The sequence below is a fragment of the Dromiciops gliroides genome, chromosome 1, assembly GCF_019393635.1.
Source record: "Dromiciops gliroides isolate mDroGli1 chromosome 1, mDroGli1.pri, whole genome shotgun sequence".
Lineage (NCBI taxonomy): Eukaryota > Metazoa > Chordata > Mammalia > Microbiotheria > Microbiotheriidae > Dromiciops > Dromiciops gliroides.
The window spans coordinates 742030189-742053546 of NC_057861.1; the positions used below are offsets into that span (position 1 = coordinate 742030189).

The following is a 23358-nucleotide window of genomic DNA, read 5'->3' on the forward strand; positions in this document are numbered from 1 at the left end:
CCTCTACTTCCTTCAGAAAAGTTTGTCATTTAACAATCACACTCTCAGCATATAAATAGAACATATACTGAGCAAGTTCCCCAAAATGCCTCTGTCTTGAAATGAGTCTGACCCAACTGAGTAAGTGGGATTGTCAGATGCATCGATGGGCATTCTGAGCCACTCATTGAATACCACTAGGGGTTTACCACCAAAGACAAACTGGGGCTGGGGATTCCTGTGGACATGAATCAAGTGACAGTGGTGCTGCTGGAGAAGACTTCGGAGAGCCCCTTGGAGAGCAAGGAGATCAAGTCAGTCAATACTTAAAGAAATTAATCCAGACTACTCATTGGAAGGACAAAACTGAAGCTGAAGTACTTTGGCCACATAATGAGAAGATGGGACTCACTGGAAAAGACCCTGATGCTGGGAAAGTCTGAAAGCAAAAGAAGGGGATGACAGAGGATGAGGTGGATAGAGGGTGTCATGGAAGTAATGAAATGAGCTTGGACGGACCTTAGGAGTTAGTGGAGGATAGAAGGGCTTTGGTCCACGGGGTCATGAAGAGTCAGATATGACTGAACAAATAAACAACAACAAAGTATCAGGCACCATAATAAGAGATGGGAATACAAATACAGGCAAACAATAGTCCCTGTTCTCAAGAAGCTCACAGTCTAGGGTCAGCTAGGTGGTGCAGTGTATAGAGCACCAGCCCTGGAGTCAGGAGGACCTGAGTTCAAATCTGGCCTCAGACACTCAACACTTACTAGCTGTGTGACCCTGGGCAAGTCACTTAATCCCAATTGCCTCACCAAAAAAAACCAAACCAAAACCAAAACCAAAAAAAAACAACCCAAAACAAAACAAAAGAAGCTCACAGTCTAATGGGGAAAACACATGAAAACACATATGTGCAAACAAGATACATGCAGGATAAATTGTGGATACTCTCAAAGGGAAGCCACTAAGATTAAGGAAGGTTGGCAAAGGTTTCTTGCAGAATGTAGGACTTTAACTGAGACTCGAAGGAACAAGAAAGCCAGGAGGCAGAGATGAGGAGGGGAAAGTGTTCTAGGCATAGGGAAAATCCCCAGAACAAGGAAATGGAATATCTGTGTGAGGAAGAGCCAGGTGCCCACTGTTAGGAGACTACAGAGTATGTGGATGGGAAGAAGGTGCAAGAAGATGGGAAAGGTAAGAAGGGACCAGGTTTAATTTTATCCTGGACATTCTGAAGTTGTGTGTGTGTGTGTGTGTGTGTGTGTGCACGCGCGCACGTGTGTATTTTGAGAGAGACAGAGAGAGATTTGGTCAGATCTATTCTTTTTTTTTTTTTGGTGAGGCATTTGGGGTTAAGTGACTTGCCCAGGGTCACACAGCTAGTAAGTGTCAAGTGTATGAGGCCAGATTTGAACTCAGGTCCTCCTGACTCCAGGGCTGGTGATCTATCCACTGCACCACCTAGCTGCCCCAGTCAGCTCTATTCTTTAAGAAGATCAGTCTGATAGCTGGATGAGAGAATAGACTGGAGAAGGGAGAGACTTGTAGCAAGCATACTAACCAGCAGGCAATAGCCCATGTGTCAGATGATGAGGGTCTGAACCAGACAGTTGCAGTGTCAGAGAAAATAATTGGAGAGGAGAGGAAAGGAGAGGGGAAAGGAGGGGAGGGGAGAAGAGAAGAGAAGAGAAGAGAAGAGAAGAGAAGAGAAGAGAAGAGAAGAGAAGAGAAGAGAAGAGAAGAGAAGAGAAGAGAAGAATCTATAAGAGCTATTCCAAAGATAAAACACGTGGAATTTGGTAATTGGGAGATGAGATATGGGAGATGAGAGAAAAGGAGGAGTCAAGCATGAGACCTTGGTTTTGAGCTTGGGTGACCAGGAGGATGGTGGTATCCTCAACAATAATAGGGAAGTTAGGAAAAAAGGAGGATTTGGGATGGGGGAGAGGATAATGAGTTCTGGTTTTGACCTATGGAGTTAAAGATGACAGCGCTATGTTCAGGGGATGGGCTCTTTCCATGTTGTTGTTCTCACAGGACATCGTTCTGCTCTGTTTTACAATGGGATTATGAGCTCTCTGCTGCTGTTACTTGACTTTCATATAAGATCACAGACTTAGAGCTGGTAGGGTCCTTAAACACCATCTAGTCCAACCCTTTCATTTTCCAGACAAGGAACTTGTGACCCAGAAGGGCTGAGTTACCCAAAGGTACATGGGTAGTAAATGGTAGAGATGGGATTGGCAGCCAGGTCCCAATCCAGCTCTCTCAACAATGTTGCCTCTTTGGGTCCACATCCTTGGACTCAAACACTGGTCTCCCAAAGCAATAATTCTACTTGCTGCAATCCAAAAAGCTTCCCTGGGTGGGGGCAGCTAGGTGGCGCAGTGGATAAGGCACCAGCCCTGGATTCAGAAGGACCTGAGTTCAAATTTGACTTCAGACACTTGACACTTACTAGCTGTGTGGCCCTGGGCAAGTCACTTAACCCTCATTGCCCTGCCAAAAAAAAAGGCTTCCCTGGCCCTTGACCCTTACCATGAGTACAGTACATCCCCTTAACTGCTTCACAGCATCATGAATAGGTATGCCCAACGTATCTGTGCTTACAACAACCGGTTAGTCCACCAGGAAGACTCATCAGGGCTACAGGGACTCTAAGAATAACCTGCTTCCATATTATCAGCTTCATCAAAGGATGAAGATTCCGTTCCATGGTGTCTCTGAGCAGGAACGCACTGACCTTAATGGGCTTTTGCATTTAACAGTCCCATGCTAGGGAACAAACCAAAGCCTCCTTCCCGGCCCCCTGAAAAGACTCAGTCTTCAAGGAGGTAGAGCCCCATCCATCTCTGAAGTCATCCCTGTGCCCAAGGGGGCACCAAAAGCTCTCCACTATCCCCCTAACTTCTTTTCTTTTCTTTTTTTTTTGTGTGGGGCAATTGGGGTTAAGTGACTTGCCCAGGGTCACACAGCCAGTAAGTGTCAAGTGTCTGAGGCTGGATTTGAACTCAGGTCCTCCTGAATCCAGGGCTGGTGCTTTATCCACTGCACCACCTAGCTGCCCCTCCCCTAACTTCTTTTCAAGGATCAGAGCCTTCCATGGCATGCTAAGAACTGAACATGCCACTGGAACTGGAGAAAGCCAGAAAAGAGGGCAGCTGGAAGAGCCCAGATGTGATCTTCCCAGACATCACTTCATCCCTGGAGACATTATTTCTCAATTCCTTCATTCTGTAGAAAACTTCTCTTTACTTGGCAGTGAAACACTAAAGGGTTTAACCAAGTGATTTTCATCATTATGTGAGTGAAACAATTTCAGCATAAACCTAAAAAAATGTTTTTTCTTTCTGTCTTAGATGCCACCTGGGACAGCTTAATTAGATTCTTTTCCTTTGAAATATGTAAATAAATTGCATTCTTGGACATTGAATGTCAACACAGCAACTGTGGCAGCAACTGTGTTGACATTCAATGTCCAAGAATGCAACTTATTTATATATTTCAAAGGAAAAAGAACCTCGCTGATTAACTGTTTTTCCTTGTTACGAAGGAAAAGTCAGTTCTGGGTATTGAGGGGGTGGCGTATAATCAGAAATAACTCTGATGTAAAACCAAAAAGCCCCCAGGAAAATTATTTCATGTTTAAAAAGAAAACATTTCATGTTTAAAGAGAGGGTTGGATTTGATGGCCTGGACTCAGAATGATCTGTGTCCAAGACCCCAAAAGGCAGCTTGAAGTAGTGAATATGCCCGGCACTTGGAAAAGTCCATGGCACATAGTAGGTGCTTAATAAATGTTTACTGATTGCTTGCTTGATAAGAGCTCAAGTTGGAATCAGAAAGATGTAATTTAAAATCCCATCTTTGATTCCTACTAGCAGTGTGACCATGGGCACTGCTCCTTAGCCTCAGTTTCCTCATGGGTAAAATGGAGATAATAATAGCACTTACCTCTAAGGGTTGTTGTGAGGTTCAGATGGGATTATATCTGTAATGTTCTTTACAAATCTCAAAGGATCATATAAATGTGTCATCATTCAAATAATAGTTCTTATTATTTAAATCTTGCTTGGACACATCTTAGCAATTTCATCCTCTCCATGCTGCCAGGTTTTTCTTTCCACTCTGGTACTCCTCTACCCTGATCAAATCTCAAGTCCAGACCAAAAGAGAAATATTTTGTCTTTAAAGAAAATGGCTCTCTTCTTGCTAGAAACAAAAAGTATATGAATTTGGAGGTGTGGGTGGTCTTAGGGAAAAAATAAAAGGCAATTAGCAACTTTGGAGAGTAGTCCTATAAGAACTTTCAATACATTTTTCAACAATGCTTCCAAAATGGAATCAATTCTAAAAGATTAATCAACCTCAAGGCATTCATTTAGCACCTGTTGAGTATCGGGCACTCTGCTGGATGAGCAGATCCAAGGATGGTTATGTGTTGCCTGTCAAAATGTCAATTACAAACCTGAATCTCTTACCAGTAATAGATTCTGATCAGCGCCGAGGGCCACAGGAGAAAAGAAGCCACAAAGGCTAAGATGGGGATGGCCAAAGTGCCTCCAGCTATGACAAACATGTTCAGCACATGAAGATCCATCTTGTCTTTTTAAGGCTTGGTTTTACCTGTAGATGTTAAAGAGGGGAAAAATCTTTCAAACCATGTGCTGAGGTGGGGGGCGAGGGATGCCAAACATACAGAGGGAAAGAGAAAGGAACTCCCAAGTGCAGTTAGAAACCAGGCAAAAATAAGGGTTGGATCAGCGCGTTTGTAATTTTTACAAAGGAGCACCAGATGAGTTTTTACAGGATTCCACTGAATCTTCCCTAGTCAGTTTCAGAAGCTACAACCGTCCTGAGAGGACATGGAAGAAGGCAAGACCCTACTGGGGTTTGGCTCTGTGGTATAGACTGGAGAGCCAGTGCAGTACAAGGAAAAGGATGCAGGATATAGAGCCAAAAAGGTTCAAATGCCCTGGGGGGCTTCACTGGAGACCCCTTTTTGCCTGAGAAATTTTTATGCAACCCCAGGCATATATATATATATATATATATATATATATATATATATATATATATATATATATATATATATATATATATATGTGTGTGTGTGTGTGTGTGTGTGTGTGTGTGTGTGTGTGTGTAGGGAAATATTTTATGATGTTGTTCAGAAAACCTTACTTATAAAAATTGTTTGAACCTAGCTTGATGTGGCTACACATTGGCTGACCTCAGAGGCTAGCTGCAAGGAATGTTTAAATCCCATGGTCAGGGGTCCACCCAATGCTTATGTTTTGTGGTCCCCAAATTTAAAATGTTTCTGCTTCCATCTCAATCACCCTTAATTAGAATGTTTATGCTTATTTTTGATAGACATCTCCCCAGACCTTGCCTGGGAACTGCTCTCTCTACATAACTACTTTGTGTATGTAGTTCGTGCAGGTCTCCTCAGAAACCCTACCTAATGTAAACCTCACAGAGACTGAAGAGGGAGCCTTCTTCCTGCTTTCCTCCTCTACCAAATGACCAAATCAAGTTCTTCCTAAAACTATTTCAGATTTTGAAGTTTGTTCTCATGACTAACAGAAGGTCCTGATCTGCCTTGGTAGAGGGAGTTTCCTTATCCAGGCGTTCCCTATGTCATTGAAATCATTGGTCCAGTCTCTACACTATCCTACTGTGTGCTAGGCCCTGTCTGTGGTTATAAATATTCAAGCAGTCAAGGATCAGTTACTAAGCACTTCCAGTGTACCAGGCTGGGGCTACAAAAACAAAAATGAAGATGTCCCTGCCTGCAAGGAGCTTACATTCTAATGACAGAACTTATGCGGTTTGGGGAGGGAGGAAGGGCACTTATCACCTTGGGGTGGTCAGGAAGGAACTTCCATTCTATCATGATGTTTGGTGTCTTCTGATTTTCTTTTTGTAAACAGCATCCATCCTTTCCTACTCTCTAAAGCAGGGGTCCTTTTTTTCTTTTCTTTTCTTTTTTCTTTTGCCGGGCAATGAGGGGTAAGTGACTTGTCCAGGGTCACACAGCTAGTGTCAAGTGTCTGAAGCTAGATTTGAACTCAGGTCTTACTGAATCCAGGGCTGGTGCTTTATCACTAGCTTCCCCCTTAAAGCAGGTTTCTTAACAGGGAGGTTCATGGAGCCCCACAGTCTCCATGGATAGGTTTCAGGGGGGCTGTGAACTTGAATGAGAAAGAATGACATCTTTATTTTCACTGATCTGTAACTGAAATTTAGCGTTTCTTTCAGTTATTTTATGTTTGTTTTTTGTTTTTTGTTTTTTTGCAGGGCAATGGGGGTTAAGTGACTTGCCCAGGGTCACACAGCTAGTAAGTGTCTGAGGCTGGGTTTGAACTCAGGTCCTCCTGAATCCAAGGCTGGTGCCTTATCCACTGCGCCACCTAGCTGCCCCCTCTTTCAGTTATTTAAAATTTTTTTTTTTTTTGCGGGGCAATGGGGGTTAAGTGACTTGCCCAGGGTCACACAGCTAGTAAGTGTCAAGTGTCTGAGGCCAGATTTGAGCTCAGGAACTCCTGAATCCAGGGCTGGTGCTCTATCCACTGCACCACCTAGCTGCCCCCTTTCAGTTATTTTTAAACATGACTCTGAGAAGGGATCCCTGGGCTTCACCAGACTGGAGAGGGGGAGGAGCATGACACCAAAAAAGGGTAAGACCCTCCCCCACCCCTGCTCCAAAGCCTGGCTCAGACACCATCTCCCCGATACAATCTGCTTTCATTGCCCCAGTTGGAATCTTTCCCAACTTGGGATCTCATGGGATACTTTATCCTATTACCCTCCAACAAAAGTACCTTTCACACCAGCCCTGTTTTCACATGTCTTATAATTAGTTATATTTGTATAGAGGCAGAGTTACATAGTAGTTAGCACAGTGGGCTTGGATTCAGGTAAATCCTTGGTTCTAATCCTATCAGACAACAAGGTGGCACAATGGTTACAGCACTAGGCCTCAAGTCAGGAAGACCTGAGTTCAAGTGTTGCCTCAGACGCATTAGTTGGACAAATCATTTAACCTCCCCCTGCTTCAGTTTTCCCAACCATAAAATTGGGATAATAACAGCACCTATCTCTCAAGGTTATGAGTATTAAATGAGATTATATTTGTAGAATGCTTAGCACGTAGTAGGTGCTATAGAAATGCTTTTCCTCTTCCCTCTCTGATACTTATTTAGCTGGGTTGATTTATTTTGTTTAAGTGTAACTTTTTTTTTGGGTAGGAAAAAAATGGAAAGTGTAACTTTCTTAAGTCACAAAGGAGGGAGGGGCACCTAGGTGGTGCAGTAGATAAAGCACTGGCCCTGGATTCAGGAGGACCTGAGCTCAAATGTGGCAACAGACACTTGACACTCAATAGCTGTGTGACCCTGGGCAAGTCACTTAATCCTCATTTCCCCCCCCCCAAAAAAAAACCCAAAAAACAAAACCAAAAAGTTACAAAGGAGGGTTCTAATGGGGAAGGGGAGGAGTGTTCTACTGGGATAAGGGGAGCATTCTTGGGGAGAGACAATTTTTTTAAAAATCTATGTTCCACAAGCTCTTTCTATCACACCAACAGCCTCTTAAGAGTCTGAGATCTTGAGAGTTACTGAATTTTCCCAAGATGCTAAGCATAAATGGTGTTTGCCAATCATGTGCTCTTTGTACAAGAAAACAATCGCCATTGTACATATATAACCTCTATCAGATTGCTTTCTATCTTGGGGAGAGGAAAGGGAAGGAGAAAAATTTGGAACTCTAAATCTTATAAAAACAAATGTTGAAAACTATCTTTACATGAAACTGGAAAATAATAAAATACTTTTATGATTTTAAAGAAAAAGAAAGGGGCAGGTAGGTGGCACAGTGGATAGAGTACCAGCCCTGGATTCAGGAGTACCTGAGTTCAAATCCAGCCTCAGACACTTGACACTTACTAGCTGTGTGACCCTGGGCAAGTCACTTAACCCTAATTGCATCACCAAAAAAAGAAAGAAAAGAAAGAAAAGAAAATACTTAAAAAAAAAAAAAGAAAGGGACAGCTAGGTGGCACAGTGGATAAAGCACTGGCCTTGGATTCAGGAGGACCTGAGTTCAAATCCAGATTCAGACACCTGACACTTACTAGTTGTGTGACTCTGGACAAGTCACTTAACCCTCATTGCCCCACAAAAAAAAGAAAGAAAAGAAAAGAAAAAGGAAAAAGTAAACTATCATTGGCAGGAGAATGAGGAGTATCTATCTTGTGCCAGCCATGCCAAGCATGGCTTAGGAAAGGTGACCAGCGTGGCTGAGCTTAAAGTGTGTGTGTGTAAAAATTCAGCTCCCTCTTGGTGATTTATAGCTGGCTTAGGAGTCTTTTTAGGGATGCCAGACAGGGGGACAGGGGAGATAGTGAAGAGAATACCAGGAAGATCTGAGTTCAGATCATGTTGGGTGACACCTATTTCAGCCTCAGTTTGTTCATCTCTTGTTGGACTCAACAACCTCTAAAATCCCTTCTAGCTCTAAACATGTGATTTTAGAAACCTAGACCCGGAAAGACCCTTTGGGGCCATCCAGCCCAACCCCCTCACTGTACTCATGAGGAAGCCACTTGCCGGATCAGCCAAGGCAACAGTCTTCCCAAGCAGCACTCCATATAGGTACCAGCTGTGTGGCCCAAGGCAAGTCGCCGCTGGGCCTACCATCTGTTAACTGGAATAACAGCATCTAGTTCATGGGACTGCTGTGAGGACTGAAGGACATCATCATGTGCCTACTCTGCAAATGCTAAAGCTCTGTGTAAATGTCAGCTGCTATTTCTTCTTTGAAAAATAGATTTTTCTTACTCTTCTGTCTTTACATCATCTACATTTCCACCTGTATTCATCCCTTCCACTTCCCAGAAAGCCATCCCTAATAAGAAAGAATTTTAAAAAGAGAAATAAATCTAGCAAAACCAATCAACACCATGAAAAAAGCTGTTCTTGTTTGGTAAGATTATGGGAAAAATGGGGTGCTTACTGGTTGGAAAAGAACACTGGCTTTGGACTCAGAGAACCTGAGCTGGATTCTCGCTGCTTTTGCTTGGGCAAGGGGCACCTAGGTGGCACAGTAGATAAAGTGCCGGGCCAGGAGAAGGAAGAATCATCAAATCTGGCCTCGGACACTTACTAGCTGTGTGACCCTGGGCCAGTCATTTCACCCTGTTTGCCTCAGTTTCCTCATCTGTAAAATGAGAGCATTGGACTTTAAGACTTCGTGGGTCCCTTTCAGTCCCACATCTAGGATTCTTTGATTCTAATTTTACTGCATCAGAGCATCGTTTAACATCGTGTTTCCCGGGCAACTGAATAGGAGGTTTTTAATAGTCAAAAGAACATCCTCTTGGACATTTTTTTCAGGAAAATATAATGGTGTGCTCTGTGTGGGTGGGCTGGCTGCTTCCCTCCTCTGTAGGCTGCTGGGTGCCCCAAGGTCACCGCAGAAATGCTGCCAAGATTTCTTGGGCTCTTTTATTTTTTTGTGGCAGAGGGCTGGGGGAGAAGTCCCTTGGAGAGCTGCAAAGAGCTTTGCAAGCAGGAATACCAGCAGAGCTTCAGCGTGATCCAAGACTTGGGCTCCGAGCTCTTTGCAGCATCTTTGAGGAGCCAAGAGTCAAACATGTTTTGTTGTGTGTTTCCCGAGAAGAGTTAAGAGGCCGGCTGGGGCTCCCAAAGGGAAGACAGAGACAACCCCGCCTTTCTTAGAACAGGACCAAGAAGATCATACCTAGCTTCTCAGGATCTCCCAGGCCACAGAACCCAAGAAATCCCTACTCCAGCAAATCTGACCACCCATTCAGAGGGGCTTGAACCACACCCAGAAGGGGGCACCTCCTCCCTCTGGAGGCTGCCCATCTCCCATCCCAACAGCTCACATTGTTAGAAAAATCCCCCCCCCCCCCGCATCTGGCTTTTCTTTTTTGGTGAATATTTATTTTATTATGAACTTGACAGGTATCAACAAACATGGATATTTCCATATTCAAAAAAGGACATGACTAATGCAGAAATATGTTTAATGTTATTATGTATATATATATAAATAACCTATGTCAGATTACCTGCTGTGTAGGGGAAGGGGGAGGGAGGGAGAACAATCTGAAATTGGAAACCTTGTATAAACAAAAGTTGAGAACTATCTTTACATGTAATGGGGAAAAAAATAAAATACTTTATTAATTTTTTTAAAAGGACAGAAAAGGTATTTTCTGTGAAACTATGAACCTGCCATGTACAGTTTGGCTTTTTTAAAAAGCCTGATTTAACATGTTTGTAGCTATCGTACCCTTCTAGTCTGGGTCTCTTTCCAAAATTCCTTCTGTTCTCATCAGTGTATTTTTTTAAATTCTAATTGACACTTTCTCCTTTTCTAAAAAAAAAAAAAATCAACTTCCCATGCCCAGTTCGTAAAACCAATCCCCAGGGGCAGCTAGGTGGCGCAGTGGATAGAGCACCAGCCCTGGATTCAGGAGGACCTGAGTTCAAATCTAGCCTCAGACACTTGACACTTACTAGCTGTGTGACCCTGGGCAAGTCACTTAACCCCAACTGCCTCACCAAAAAAACCAATCCTCATATAACAGGAACTCTTTTCACCATACTCATCTCCCTCCCCTGCACTCTCTGCCCCTTTTCAACATCCTTCCCAAACTGGGGTGTCCAGACCCTAAAGGATGCTGCAAGAGTGTTCATGCTTCCTTCTATCCAAGTCTTAGAGAGTAATGTCCCGGTTGACATGGGAGCTGTCTCTGGGGGCTGTCTCATCCAAAGAATTAGCAGGCTCATAGCAAATCCTGTCATTCTAAGTCCTTGTGGTCAAGCTGCATGGCAGTCATTTCTGCATGCTGCTTCCCCTCCACCAGACTGTGAACTCCATAAGGGCAGACATCATCTTCCTTTCTCTGGAACTTATTCCAGCTCTATTCCAGTAGACACAGTATGTGATAAGTGTTTAATGGATGTTTATTGAACTGAATGGAAGAGATTTGCTATCAGCCTTTCAAGGGGTAAAAGGAACCTGATAATAATGAATATGGTGCCAGGAACACCTGGGTTTGAACTTTGCCTCTGAGAGCTGTGTGAACCTGGATTAGTCACTTAATTTTTGTTTTCATTATAAGTGTGCCTCTATCACTTGGTATCTGTGTGACCTTTGGCAAATCACTTGATTTCTCTGAGTCTCAGTTTTCTCATTTGTAAAGTGGGGGTAGTTAATACCTACAATTATTACCCCCCTCACAGGTCTAGGACCCAAGCATTGTTCTTGTTATTGTTCAGTCATTTCAGCTCTGTCTGACTCTTTGTGACCCTATTTGAGGTTTTCCTGGCCGAGATACAGGAATGATTTGCCATTTCCTTCTCATGGCCATTTTACAGATGAGGCAACTGAGGCCAACGGGGTTAAGTGATTTGCCCAGGTTCACACAGCTGGTCACATTTGAACTCAGGTCTTCCTGACCCTAGGCCCAGTACTCTATCCACTGCAGCGCCACCTACCAGCCCCTGAGGGAAGGGTCCATAGAGGTCTTCTGTTCCAACGCTTTCAAACCCAAGTGATGGAGACAGGAATTAAACCAAATTCAAACAAGCAGTAAGTGACAGAGCTGGGATTAGAACCTGGTCCTTTACCTTCTGACTCCAATACCTACAACACTCAAATGAGTCTCCTCTAGGTGACAGTTGTTTACCAGCCTAAAAAAAGGAAGTGCAGAAAGTGCTGGAGATTGACTTGCAGAGAGAACAGCAATTCCTCTGCAGCAAAGATTCCCACTCAGGTTAAAAGCTGTGTCTTTGAGAATGCAGGAGCAACATAAATGCAGTGCTAACTTTCCAAAGCCTGCTTGCTATCTCCTTCCTCCAGGATGCTGCTCCCACTGCCAGCCAAGGATACTTCTGGCACAAAGAGAAAACAGAACTCTGGAATAAAGGCACCAAAGCAACAAAGCATTATGTGATAGCAGAGCCCGGGAAGAAAGGAGTAGCAACAGGACCGCAATGTGGCTGTGACCAAGGGAAAGGACTGGGGCTCCAACATGGAGCCAGTCAAAGTACAAGGACCTCAGTGATCACCTTTGAAGGTGGATCAGGGCAACTCCCCTGATTAAGTAATAATCTTGCACTCATTCCAAGTCTGGGCAAAGGCTCCCCTGTGACATCTCCACTGTGACTTGGGACAGAACCTACAAGGACAAGGCAGTGTTCTTCCATCTTGGGCTAGAATGTATTTCATGTGACCTTTATTACATTTCTTAGGAAGTAACTCATTTCAACAGCCATTTATTTCCATTTGCACAGCACAGCCCTAGGCACTGGGGGAGAGATGAAGGGTAAATAAGGCACCCCTGAAGTGTGCAATCCAGTAAGATGAAAGAATGCCAATAGGTAGGGAGCTCCCAGTGTGGAAACTCCTTCCACCTTAGTATCTTAAGATCACGGATTTAGGGCTGAAAGGGACCTTAAGACTCATCAGTTCAAACCCTGTCATTAACAGATGAGGAAACTGAGGCAACCAGATTAAGTGGCTTGGCCAGTCAGCCAATCAGTAGTGTCAACAACAAAAATAATGACAATAATTGGCATTTATATAGCACTTTAAGGTTTGCAAAGTGCTTTACAGATATCTCATTTTGTCCTTAAAACAACCTTAGGAAATAGGTACTATTGTTATCTCTGTTTTACAGATGAGGAAACTGAGACAGAAAGGTTAAGTGACTTGTCCAGGGTCACCCAGCTAATGTCTGAGGCTGAATCTGAACTACAGGTCTTCTTGACTCTAAATCCAATGTTCCCGCCACTGAACCACTTTGCTGCCTCTTAGGAAGTCACCTTAATTAGTATCTCAGCAGTATTGAGCCTAAGTCTTCTTGATATCAAACCCATCCTTTAGCCACTATATCACACCCCTTCTATACATCCAGAAATAATGATAAAAAAGTAATATAAAGTGAAGGAGGAAATGCCACCCAGGGTTCCAAGCTGAAGAAGACCTCAACTGGAGGAATCAAGGAAGAAGGCATGGAGATGGGATCCAAACCAAGTTTTAGAGGATGGGAGAGTGAAAGAACAAATACTTCCTGCAATATAAGAATCACAGGGCACTGGGCAATAACATCACACACACAAAAAGGAAACTGACTCTTTCTTAGTAGACATTGGAATCATCAGCAAATCAGCACAGGGAGGAGCCAACAGACTAATGAGATGTTGAAATTTATGGTCCAAACATAGAAGCCAATTTATGCACTTGGGTCATGACCAACAGAGACTAGCCTTCAGTAGCAAACATATTTTATTGAACCATTTTCAATCAATAGACCGATTTTCCTTTTTCTACTTACTTACCCACTCATACACTTACAACTTCTTTATTTCCCTGGAGTGATTTGGGAATAGACTTCAAGACGAAGCCCTGATTACTTAATGCTCATATATAAAGACCACGTTAAAATATCCTTAATTCTGAAAAAAAAAGTTAAATTTATTTTTTCAGGTATGAATTCTCTTAATACTGTCAGGGCTTCTTTATTGGGAAAAAATGTTGCATTAATGCCTTTTGCTTTTCATATCTTACTTATTTTCTGGATTTAAATATCCCACCTAGAACTCTTCCTTTTAACAAAGAGAAAAAGTAAAGCAAAATTAACATAGTGACTGGGTCTGACAGCATCCATACCATTGCATACCCATAATCCCACCCCCCACCCCCCATCTGACTAGCAAGAAAGGGGGCATCGGCTATGTCAGACCAAGATTGGTCACTTCATTTGATCTGTAGCACACTTTATGATTAAGACCATTTATCAAGTCCCCCCATTAACTCTAACAGTACCCATAGCCAATAGCCTTTTTAGACTAGGTTAGCAGTTATATATTTTCAACATTTTCTGCCTCAAACACATCCTAGTTGTGTGACCCTGGGCTAGTCACTTAACCCTGTTTGCCTGTTTCCTCATTTGTGAAATGAGCTGGTAAAGGAAATGGCAAACCACTCCAGTATCTCTGTCAAAAAAACGTCATATAATTTACGACCAAAGATGAGATAGAGAACATTATGAAATGCAGCATGGATCATTTTGACTACATTAAATTAAAAAGGTTTTATGCAAACAAGATTAGAAGGAAAGCAGAAAGCTGGGAAACTTTTGACAGATAGTGTTTCTGATAAAGACTTTATTCTCTAAAATATATAGAAAACTGAATCAAATGTATAAGAATACACATCATTTTCCAATTGAGAAATGGTCAAAGGATATGAACAGGCAGTTTTCAGATGATAAAATTAAAGCTATCTACAGCCATATGGAAAAATGTTCTCAATCACTACTGACTAAAGAAATGCAGATTAAAACTATTCTGAGGTACCTTACATCTATCCAGTTAGCTAATATGACAAAAAAGGGAAAGGATAAATGTTGGAGAAAATGGGGGAAAGTTGGAACACTAATGCACTGCTGGTGGAACTGTGAACGGATACAACCATTCTGGAGAGCATTTGGAACCATGCCCAAAAGGCTATAAAACTGTGAATACCCTTTGACCCAGCAATACCACTGCTAGGTCTATATCCCAAAGAGACCATAAAAAAAGGAAAAGGACCCACATGTACAAAAATATCTATAGTTCCTCTTTCTGTGGTAGCAAAGAATTGGAAATTGAGTGGAATCCATTGGGGAATGGCTAAACAAGTTGTGGAATACTATTGTGCTGTAAGAAATGATAAGCAGGCAGATTTCAGAAAAACCTAGACTTACATGAATTGATGCTAAGTGAAATGAGCAGAACCAAGAGAACATTGTACACAGTATCAACAACATTGTATGATGATCCACTGCGATAGACTTAACTCTTCTCAGCAATGCAATGATCCAAGACAATGTCAAAAGACTTATGGTGGAAAATGCTCTCCACATTCAGAAAAAGAACTATGGATTCTGAATACAGATCCAAACATACTATTTTCACTTTTGTTGTTACTTTTTTATTATTCTTGTTTATTCTTTCTTGTGTTTTTTCCCTTTTGTCCTCATTGTTCTCTAACAACATGACTAATGTAGAAATATGTTTAATATGATTGGGATGCATAACCTATATCAAATTGGTTGCTGTCTTCAGGAGGGGAGAGGGAAGGGAGTGTGGGAGAAAAATGTGGAACTCAAAAGATATCTTTACATGAAATTGGAAAATAATTAAATAAAATAAAATGAAATCCTAAGAAAAAGGAAAAAATTAAGAAAACCTTATATAGGGTCACAAAGAACCCTAATGACTGAACAACAATGATATATGTTTATTTGATTGGGTTGGATTAATGAAAAATAGAATTTGAGGATTATCTACAACAGGAAAACTTTCAGGAACATAAGTTTCATAACTCAATCACTATTCAACTTCTAAGCAAATAGACACTAAATACTCATATTTCCAGCTACCTAATGAGTCCTTATTTTAGACTGTGCACAGAACCCAAGGCTATTTTTATTCCCAATGGAGCAATCTCATCTAGTGGAGGAAAAATACCATATCACAGGCCTAAGATAGAGGAGATGAGTCCTGCCTCTGACGTAACTAGCTGAGTGGTCTTTTGAAAGTGACAACTTATTTTTTTTCCAACATTTGTTTTTATTTTATTTTATTTTTATTTTTTGGTGGGTCAATGAGGGTTAAGTGACTTGCCCAGGGTCACACAGCTAGTGTCAAGGGTCTGAGGCCAGATTTGAACTCAGGTCCTCCTGAATCCAGGGCCAGTGCTTTATCCACTGTGCCATCTAGCTGCCCCCCAACATTTGTTTTTATAAGATTTCTAGTTTCAAATTTTTCTCCCTCCCCAAGACAGCAAGCAATCTGATATAGGTTATATATGTAAGATCACATTATACATATTTCTGCATTAGTCATGTTATGAGAGAAGAATCAGAGCAAAAAGGAAAAACCTCAAAAAAGAAAAACAACAACAAAAAAAAAAACCCCAATAGAAATAGTATGGTTCGATCTGCATCCAGATTCCACAGTTCTTTTTTTTTCTGGATTTGGAGAGCATTTTCCATCATGAGTCCTTTGGAACTATCTTGGACCATTGTATTGCTGAGAAGAATCAAGTCTATCACAGTTGATCAACACAGACATAATGTTGTTGATACTGTGTACAGTGTTCTCCAGGTTCTACTCATCTCATTCATCATCAGTTCATGCAAGAAGTGACAACTTCTAGGTGCTCTCATTGCCTTAATTTTCTTTATTTCTTCCTTCCTTCCTTCCCTTCTTTCTTTCTTTCTCTTTCTTTCTTTTTTTTTGTGGGGCAGTGAGGATTAAGTGATTTGCCCAGGGTCACACAGCTTGTAAATATCTGAGACCACAGGCCTCACTTAACCCAGTTTGCTTCAGTTTCCTCATCTGTGAAATGAGTTGGAGAAGGAAATGGCAAATTAGTCTAATATCTTTGCCAAGAAAACCCCAAATGGAGTCACAAAGAGTTGGACCTATGAAAAGAAATAACACAGACCTAAGAAATCAAGAAAGGCAGAACTGGGGCAGCTAGGTGGCGCAGTGGATGGAGCACTGGCCCTGGACTCAGGAGGACCTGAGTTCAAATCCGGCCTCAGATACTTAACACTCACTAGCTGTGTGACCCTGGGCAAGTCACTTAACCCCAATTGCCTCACCAAAAAAAAAAAGAAAAAAGAAAGGAAGAACAACAAAAAAAAAAAGGTAAAAAAATGTCCATAGCTACAAAGTGATCCATCAGGATCAGAAGAACTCAGGCCTTAACTGTTCTCATGGCCTTGGTGGATACTGTCATTCTATGGCTTCACTTGACCCTGATGCCCCACTAAGATATCCTCTTATCCCTTTCCAAGCTAAACTCTTAAAAATGTGGCATCTTTCTCAAGGGCCTCCCTTTCCTGACCTTCCATAGTCTTTGTAACCCCTTAATTCCCTTATAATCTGGCTTCAAAGGTCACCAATGATTTCTTAAGGCTCAACCCAAAGGTTTTTTCTTTGACCTTTGGGTCCTTTTCATCATCCACCCTCCAACTGGACATTCTCTCCTCCCGCTTCTGCAACAACATTCTTGTTTCTTCTACTCCCTGTTTAAATGCTGTTACTCAGACTTCTTTCATCTTCCTACTCTTGCCCTCACCCTTCACACACATACTCAACAATCTTCAATGGCTCCCTATTGCCTAAAGGCTAACCTGATAAAGCCAATGCAACCCTTCTCAGGTTGTTTTTAAATGCATAAAATAAAATACACAGCATTACAAAGGAAACTATATTGAAATACAAGAATAAAAATGTAAAAAAAAGATTTTTTAAAAATAAAAATGTGGAAAAAGAAAACAACCAGTTCATGACCTCCCTGCTCTAGAATGAAATATAAAAACCCCAGCCTGGATTTTAAAGTACTCAGCAACAACCTGACTCCCATCTGCCTTTCTAATCTTATCTCCTATTAGTCCCCAGTCAAATTGGTCAGCTAGCTGATTTCTGATCTTGACATCCCATCTCCTGCCTCCAGGCCTTTGCACAGGCATTTCCCCATACCTGAAATGTTCTCCCTCCTCACCTTAGAATCCCTTCAAAGCACAGGCCAGTTCCTGTACGGAGCCATCTTTGGTCCAGGGCTGCCTCCCTCTTGTAATTAATTCAGCTAATTTTGTATTTATTTAATTGTGTACACATTGTATCCTTACCCCCACCCTCTTACCCCAACCCACCCCCTTGAGGGAAGGGGTCATCTTTTAAAATTTTGGACTTCCTATCCTCAGAACTTAACATAGAAATAGCTACTTAATCAATATTTATTTAATTGATCGGAAAGACATGATAACTACTTTAGGTGTTTCCCAAGGAGTCATGGGGATAATTGACTGGACTTATTCCATCTGACCCCAAAGGGCAGAACCAAGGAGCAATGGATAGAACCAAACAATAAGCATTTATTTATTTTTATCCCCACCAATAAAAACAAAACAAAACAAAAAACTCCCCAGCTCCTCCTAACTTCTCCAGTACCACTGAGTCATTCAGATTTACAACCTCCCTGCTGCCTTTTTCTCCTTCCCATCTCTTACTCCACATATCCAAAAGTTATGAAATCTTATAGTCTCTACCTCCAAAACATCTCTCCAGTGCGTCCTCCTTCTCTTCATATAACCACCACCGCGATGATGCAGGTCCTCATCATTTCCTAAGTGGACTACTGAATCAGTGTCCTAATTGGTCTCCCTGCCTCAAGTCTCTCCCCATTTGGCTGACCTAGGGATTTTCCTAAAGTGCAGGTAAGCCTACACCACTTCCCTCCAGAAGCAACATCATGTCATGGTTAGAATCAACTCTGAAATCCTGTATTTGGCTTTTAAAGCACTTCCTACCTTATTACACATCTCTACCTTTCATGCACTTTGTACCAACCATAATGACCTACTTTTGGTTCCTTAAATAGGACATTCCATCATCTCTCATCTCCACACCTTTGCACTGTTCTGCATGCCAGGAATCTTGCTTCTAAGAGGTGGAAGTGAGAAGGTCCCTTCTCATTTCCATCTCTTAGAAGCAAAATCCAAGAAGAAAGACCATTAGAATTGTTTACACTTGGATGTTGCTATTCTTGTACAAGCCTTCGACTCTGTTACTTCTCTACCATTGCTCTGGGTGGGCTGTTGATAAAGAAATTAGTGTTGATACTTGGAGGTTTCACCAATCACAGTGGCAAAAATGGTAAAATATGGAAATAGGTGATGCTGTAGAGGCTATGGAAAGGCTGGCACAATAATCAAGTGCTAGTGGAACTTTGAATTGGTAGAATTCTTTTTTTGTTTTGTTGTTTTTTGGTGGGGGGTTTTGGGGGGCGGGACAATGAGGGTTAAGTGACTGGTTCAGGGCCACACGGCCAGTAAATATCTGAAACAAGAGAGCTGGAAATCAAAGGAATACCCATCGATTGGGGAATGATTAAACAAGCGGCGGTATATGATGGTGATGGAATATTATTATGCTATAAGAAATGACAAACCGAACGATTTCAGAAAGACCTGGAAAGAGTTATATGAACTGATGTATAGTAAAGGGAGCAGAACCATGAGAATGCTGTGCAGATTGACAGCAATATTGTTTGATGAAGAACTGTGAATGACTTAACTATTCTCAGCAATACAATAATCCAAGACAATCCCAAAGGACTAATGATGAAGCGTACTATCCACCTCCAATGAAAGAACTAATATTGATTGAACACAGACTGAAGCATGCTATTTTTCACTTTCTTTCATTTTTCCCTTCTTATTTGAGTTTTCTTATACAAAATGACTAATATGGTGATGTTTTACAACAAATTGCACGTGTATAACCTGTATCTGATTGCTTACAGCCTCAGGGAGGGGAATAGGGAGGGAGGGAAGGAGGGATAAAATGTGGAACTCAAAACTTTAAATAAAAATGTCTGAATCAAGACTCAAATTTAGTTCTTCCTTACTCCAAGGCTTGCACTCTACCCACTGAGCCACCTACATGTTTCACAACAGTATAGAAAGCTTGCAGCAACCCAACCAGCCAATCCATTAGTCAGTTTCTCTTCTCTGTTTTTCAAAAAGGGGTAATGGTGGTGTATATCAGGAAATGACCATAATGTAAAAACAAAAGATTAACAACATTAATACAATTTTTTAAAAGAAATTAATACTTGGGTTTTTTTTCTTCTCCATGTTTTCAACCCCAGACACTAACAATGGCTCTTTTGAACCCCAGGACCTTACAAGGCCACCCAAGTTAAACATTTTGACTCTTTTGGCTTGGCCTTACACACTTGTAGGTAGAAACAATACACAAAGTCAGGTCAGCCGTATCATGTCATGTACAAGGAATTTTCCCTTTATAGTTCAGGGCTTTCCCTTCATGGCTTCCTATATACAAACTCTCACTCTAAGTAGGATGTAAGTTTCTTGAAATTGCTCATATTCTTCTTGTATCTCCTACAGTAAGTAGCTTTCTGCCAGGCCCATAGGCGCCACTCCACTCAGTAAATGCTCTTCCGAATCCCACATGGCCAAAGCTTCCTGTTTGTACATTCACAACAGCATCTTTCACCTGATGCCTTCTCTCTATCCATCAAGCTACATCCTAGCTCCATCCTCTCACCTACATCCTTGTTAACAGTCCCTTCATTGCTCTCTCCACAAGCCTCAATCTACTCTAGTCCTTCTTAGACATGCTGCTGCCAAAAGAATTTCCCCTGACCTAAGATCTGACCATGTAACTCACCTACTCAACTGCCTCCCATGGTCTCCCTTCTACAAGCCTCTAGCATCAGATACAAAGTCCTGGTTGGTCAGTCCTTCACGGGCTGGTCCCCATCTATCTCTCCAACCTCACTGGACAGTACTTCTTCCTCTCACATTCTGTGATTGAGCCCAAACAGCTTTTCTTTCTGTGGCTCAGATGTGGTCCTTCATTTCTAGCCTCTGTGCCTTGTATTTAACTACTTTGGATAGATGTGCATTTATTCATTTTCTATTTATACTGTATATGTTCTTGTTCCCACCATTAGGATGTAAACTCTTCGAGAGCAGAAATTGTTCACTGTACTCCAACCCTCTGAGCTTAGCACAGTAGGCACACAGCAGGTGCTAAATAAACATCTGTTGATTGAATGACTAACGGTGGTGGAGTGTACTGAACCGTGGTCTCTGAATGCCATAATCTGAGGAAAAGGTGGGCGAAAAATCCATCTGGAATCCCTTTAACAAACAGATCCAACAGAGAGGTTTCTAAAAGCCTCGGAATAGTTTTTCTTCTTCTTTTCCTGACCATGGGTGTAAAACCACCGCCCTTGGCATTTGTTAAGGGGTTAATTCAGTAGTAATATTCGATTCTTCCTTTGATGACCAATCTGAGAGCTGCAGCTAAGCATACTCCAAAGAAACTCCCTGGTGCTGAACACGAGGACCTGGATTCAAATCCGGTTAAACCCTTCCCTTCTCAGGCTACTCTGCTCAGTTTTCTCAACTCCGAAATGAGGGGGTAGGACCAAGGCTAAATCTACAGCACTGTGACACTATGAAAGATCTGCGTGACCTTGGGCAAATCGCCTCCTACTTTCTCTGCGCTTCAGTTCCCTAATCTGTAAAATGAGCAGGTTGGACTAAATGACCCCTGGGGTTCGTTCCAGCTCGAAATCCTAGGCGCAGGTGCCGCCGGGGATGGGCTGGCTCAAGTCGGAGACTGCCTCAGCATCAGCCTGGGTCTCTCGCCCTCCTTCCTGCCAAACTCCACTCTCGGCCGCCTGTCCAAAGCGGCAGGGACTAAAGCAGCCCGCCGAGCAGGGGGACCCTCGGAGCTGCGGGGGCCAAAGATCCGGGGTGGGGGTGGGGGTGGGGGGGCAGATCTGTAAAAAGCCCAGGGCTAGAGGCCTCTCTCCGGCAGCATCCTTGACTTCCGATGGGCTGAGTGGCCAAGTTCAAGCGATGCCACAGCGCGGGCCGGGCACGGGCTGCAAAGGACCCCATCCGCACCCCGCAGGGCCTCAGTCCGTGGGATGCAGAGGGCTGCGGGTGCTCGGGGAGGGCAGCAGCCCCGGCATCCGACGGGACGGGAGGCGAATAGGAGAAGGGACCCCCCAGATCCCCCGGCCGCCCGGAGCAGGGGGCATCTCCTGGGCCGCCCCCACCTTCCTCCAGTTGCAAGGCCGAGGGCGCCCCCCTCCCAGCCGGTCCCCCCCCTCACCTCCTGCCGGCTTGGCCCGTCTCCGAGGGTCGCCCCCGATTGCCGCACTCCGCCTCGACCAGCCTCCCCGGCTCTCTGGCTCGCTCGCCGCTCTGCCAGTACCTTAAAGGCGTCGCGGAAACCGGCAGATTACGTCGGCCGACAGAAAGTGGGCAGCTGCTCTCCCTCCCTTCCAGCTGGACCCCGCCCCCAGGCTCAGGCTCCGCCCCCAGGCTCCGCCCCGCTCTGCTGGCCTCCGATCGCCACCCTGGAACCCGAGTCTGGGCAGGTGCTGCTAGGGGGAACCCGGGAAAGAGAGCGAGGGCCGCCGCCGCTGCTGCTCCGGGTCTCAGTTTCCCTACCTGCAAGATAGATAGCAAAGGGCAGATCATACAAAACGAGAGGAGCGGGACTCGGACACCTTTATAGCAGGATACGGGAAGAACTCTTAACCTGGCAAGGGCAGAGACGATCGCAAAGAATAAAATGGGCAATTTTGATTACATAAAGTCGGAGTGGGGTGGGGAAAGCTTTTGCAAAAGCAAAATCAATTCATCTAAAATTATAAAGGAAAGGGGTTAAATGGGAGGAAGAATCTTGAAAAAATAAAGCTTTTCTTCAAAAATTAGAAAGGAAAGGGTTATCTGCGGAAATCTTGAAAAAACAAACTTTTTCATAAACAAAATCAGATTAGGAAAAAAAGGTTAACAGGGGAAGTCGAACTGCTTTTCAACTATAAAATCAAATTAGAATGGAAGGGTTTAAATGGGGAAAATCTTGAAAAACAACTTCTTTTGCATAAATAAACTTGCATCATAAAGAAAATGGTTAGGGGGGATCTTGAAAAGCTTTTGCATAAATAAGCTCAAATTAAAGAGTGTTAAATGGAAAACGTTCTTTGTAGCAAGTTTCTCTGTCAAAGAACTGACATCCAATACACAAAGAGAACTGATTCTAAATATATGGAACAAAAGCTATCCTTAACAGATATAAACTGGAAAAATTGCAGAAGATTAAATTCAAACTATCAATAATCATATGAAAAAATGTTCAGATCCCACTAGTAAAATGTTCAGATCCCACTTGTAAAAAGAGAAAAAAGGAAAGGAAGGAAAAAAACATCAATGAAACGTATTTAAAGCGGAAGGAAATTGAAAGGATGTCAGAGACAAACAAGGCAACTTTGGAGCTAACATGGTGAATTTGTTATATACTTTTTTTTTTTCATTTTACCAGACCTTTATTTTTTCAAATTACATGTAAAGATAGTTTTCAACATTCACTTTTGTAAGATTTTGAGTTCCAAATTTTCTCCCCTCCCCCCTCCAGCGGGCAATCTATATTACAATTCTGGTAAACATATTTCTACATTAATCATGTTGTAAGAGAAGAGTCAGAAACAAAAGGGGGGGGGAGGGGGAAGCATACCTTTTGGGCATGGTTCCAAATTGCTCTCCAGAATGGTTGGATCGATTCACAGCTCCACCAGCGGCTGTACATTAGTCTTCCAATTTTCCCACATCTCCAATATTTATAATTTTCCTTTTTTGTCATATTAGCCAAGTGGATAGGTGTGAGGTGGTATCTCAGAGTAGTTTTAATTTGCACTAATCAGTAGTGATTGAGAACATTTTTTTCA

General features: G+C 42.6%; 1 protein-coding gene across 2 annotated transcripts in view; it reads right to left on the minus strand.

The window, feature by feature from the left end:
• The window catches only part of ABHD6 (abhydrolase domain containing 6, acylglycerol lipase), a 47424-nt gene extending 25324 nt beyond the window's left edge, over positions 1-22100 (minus strand). The window contains exons 1-3 of one of the 2 annotated variants that reach the window (XM_043977640.1): positions 22082-22100; positions 21741-21842; positions 4467-4611 (exon numbers count right to left, since the gene is read on the minus strand). In XM_043977640.1, coding sequence (XP_043833575.1) covers positions 4467-4585 — 119 coding nt within the window. In that variant the 5' untranslated portion in view covers positions 4586-4611; positions 21741-21842; positions 22082-22100. Of the gene's footprint in view, positions 1-4466; positions 4612-21740; positions 21843-22081 lie in introns of those variants that run through there. The other variant, XM_043977641.1, reaches the window with a different exon arrangement.
• Positions 22101-23358: the final 1258 nt, after the last annotated feature.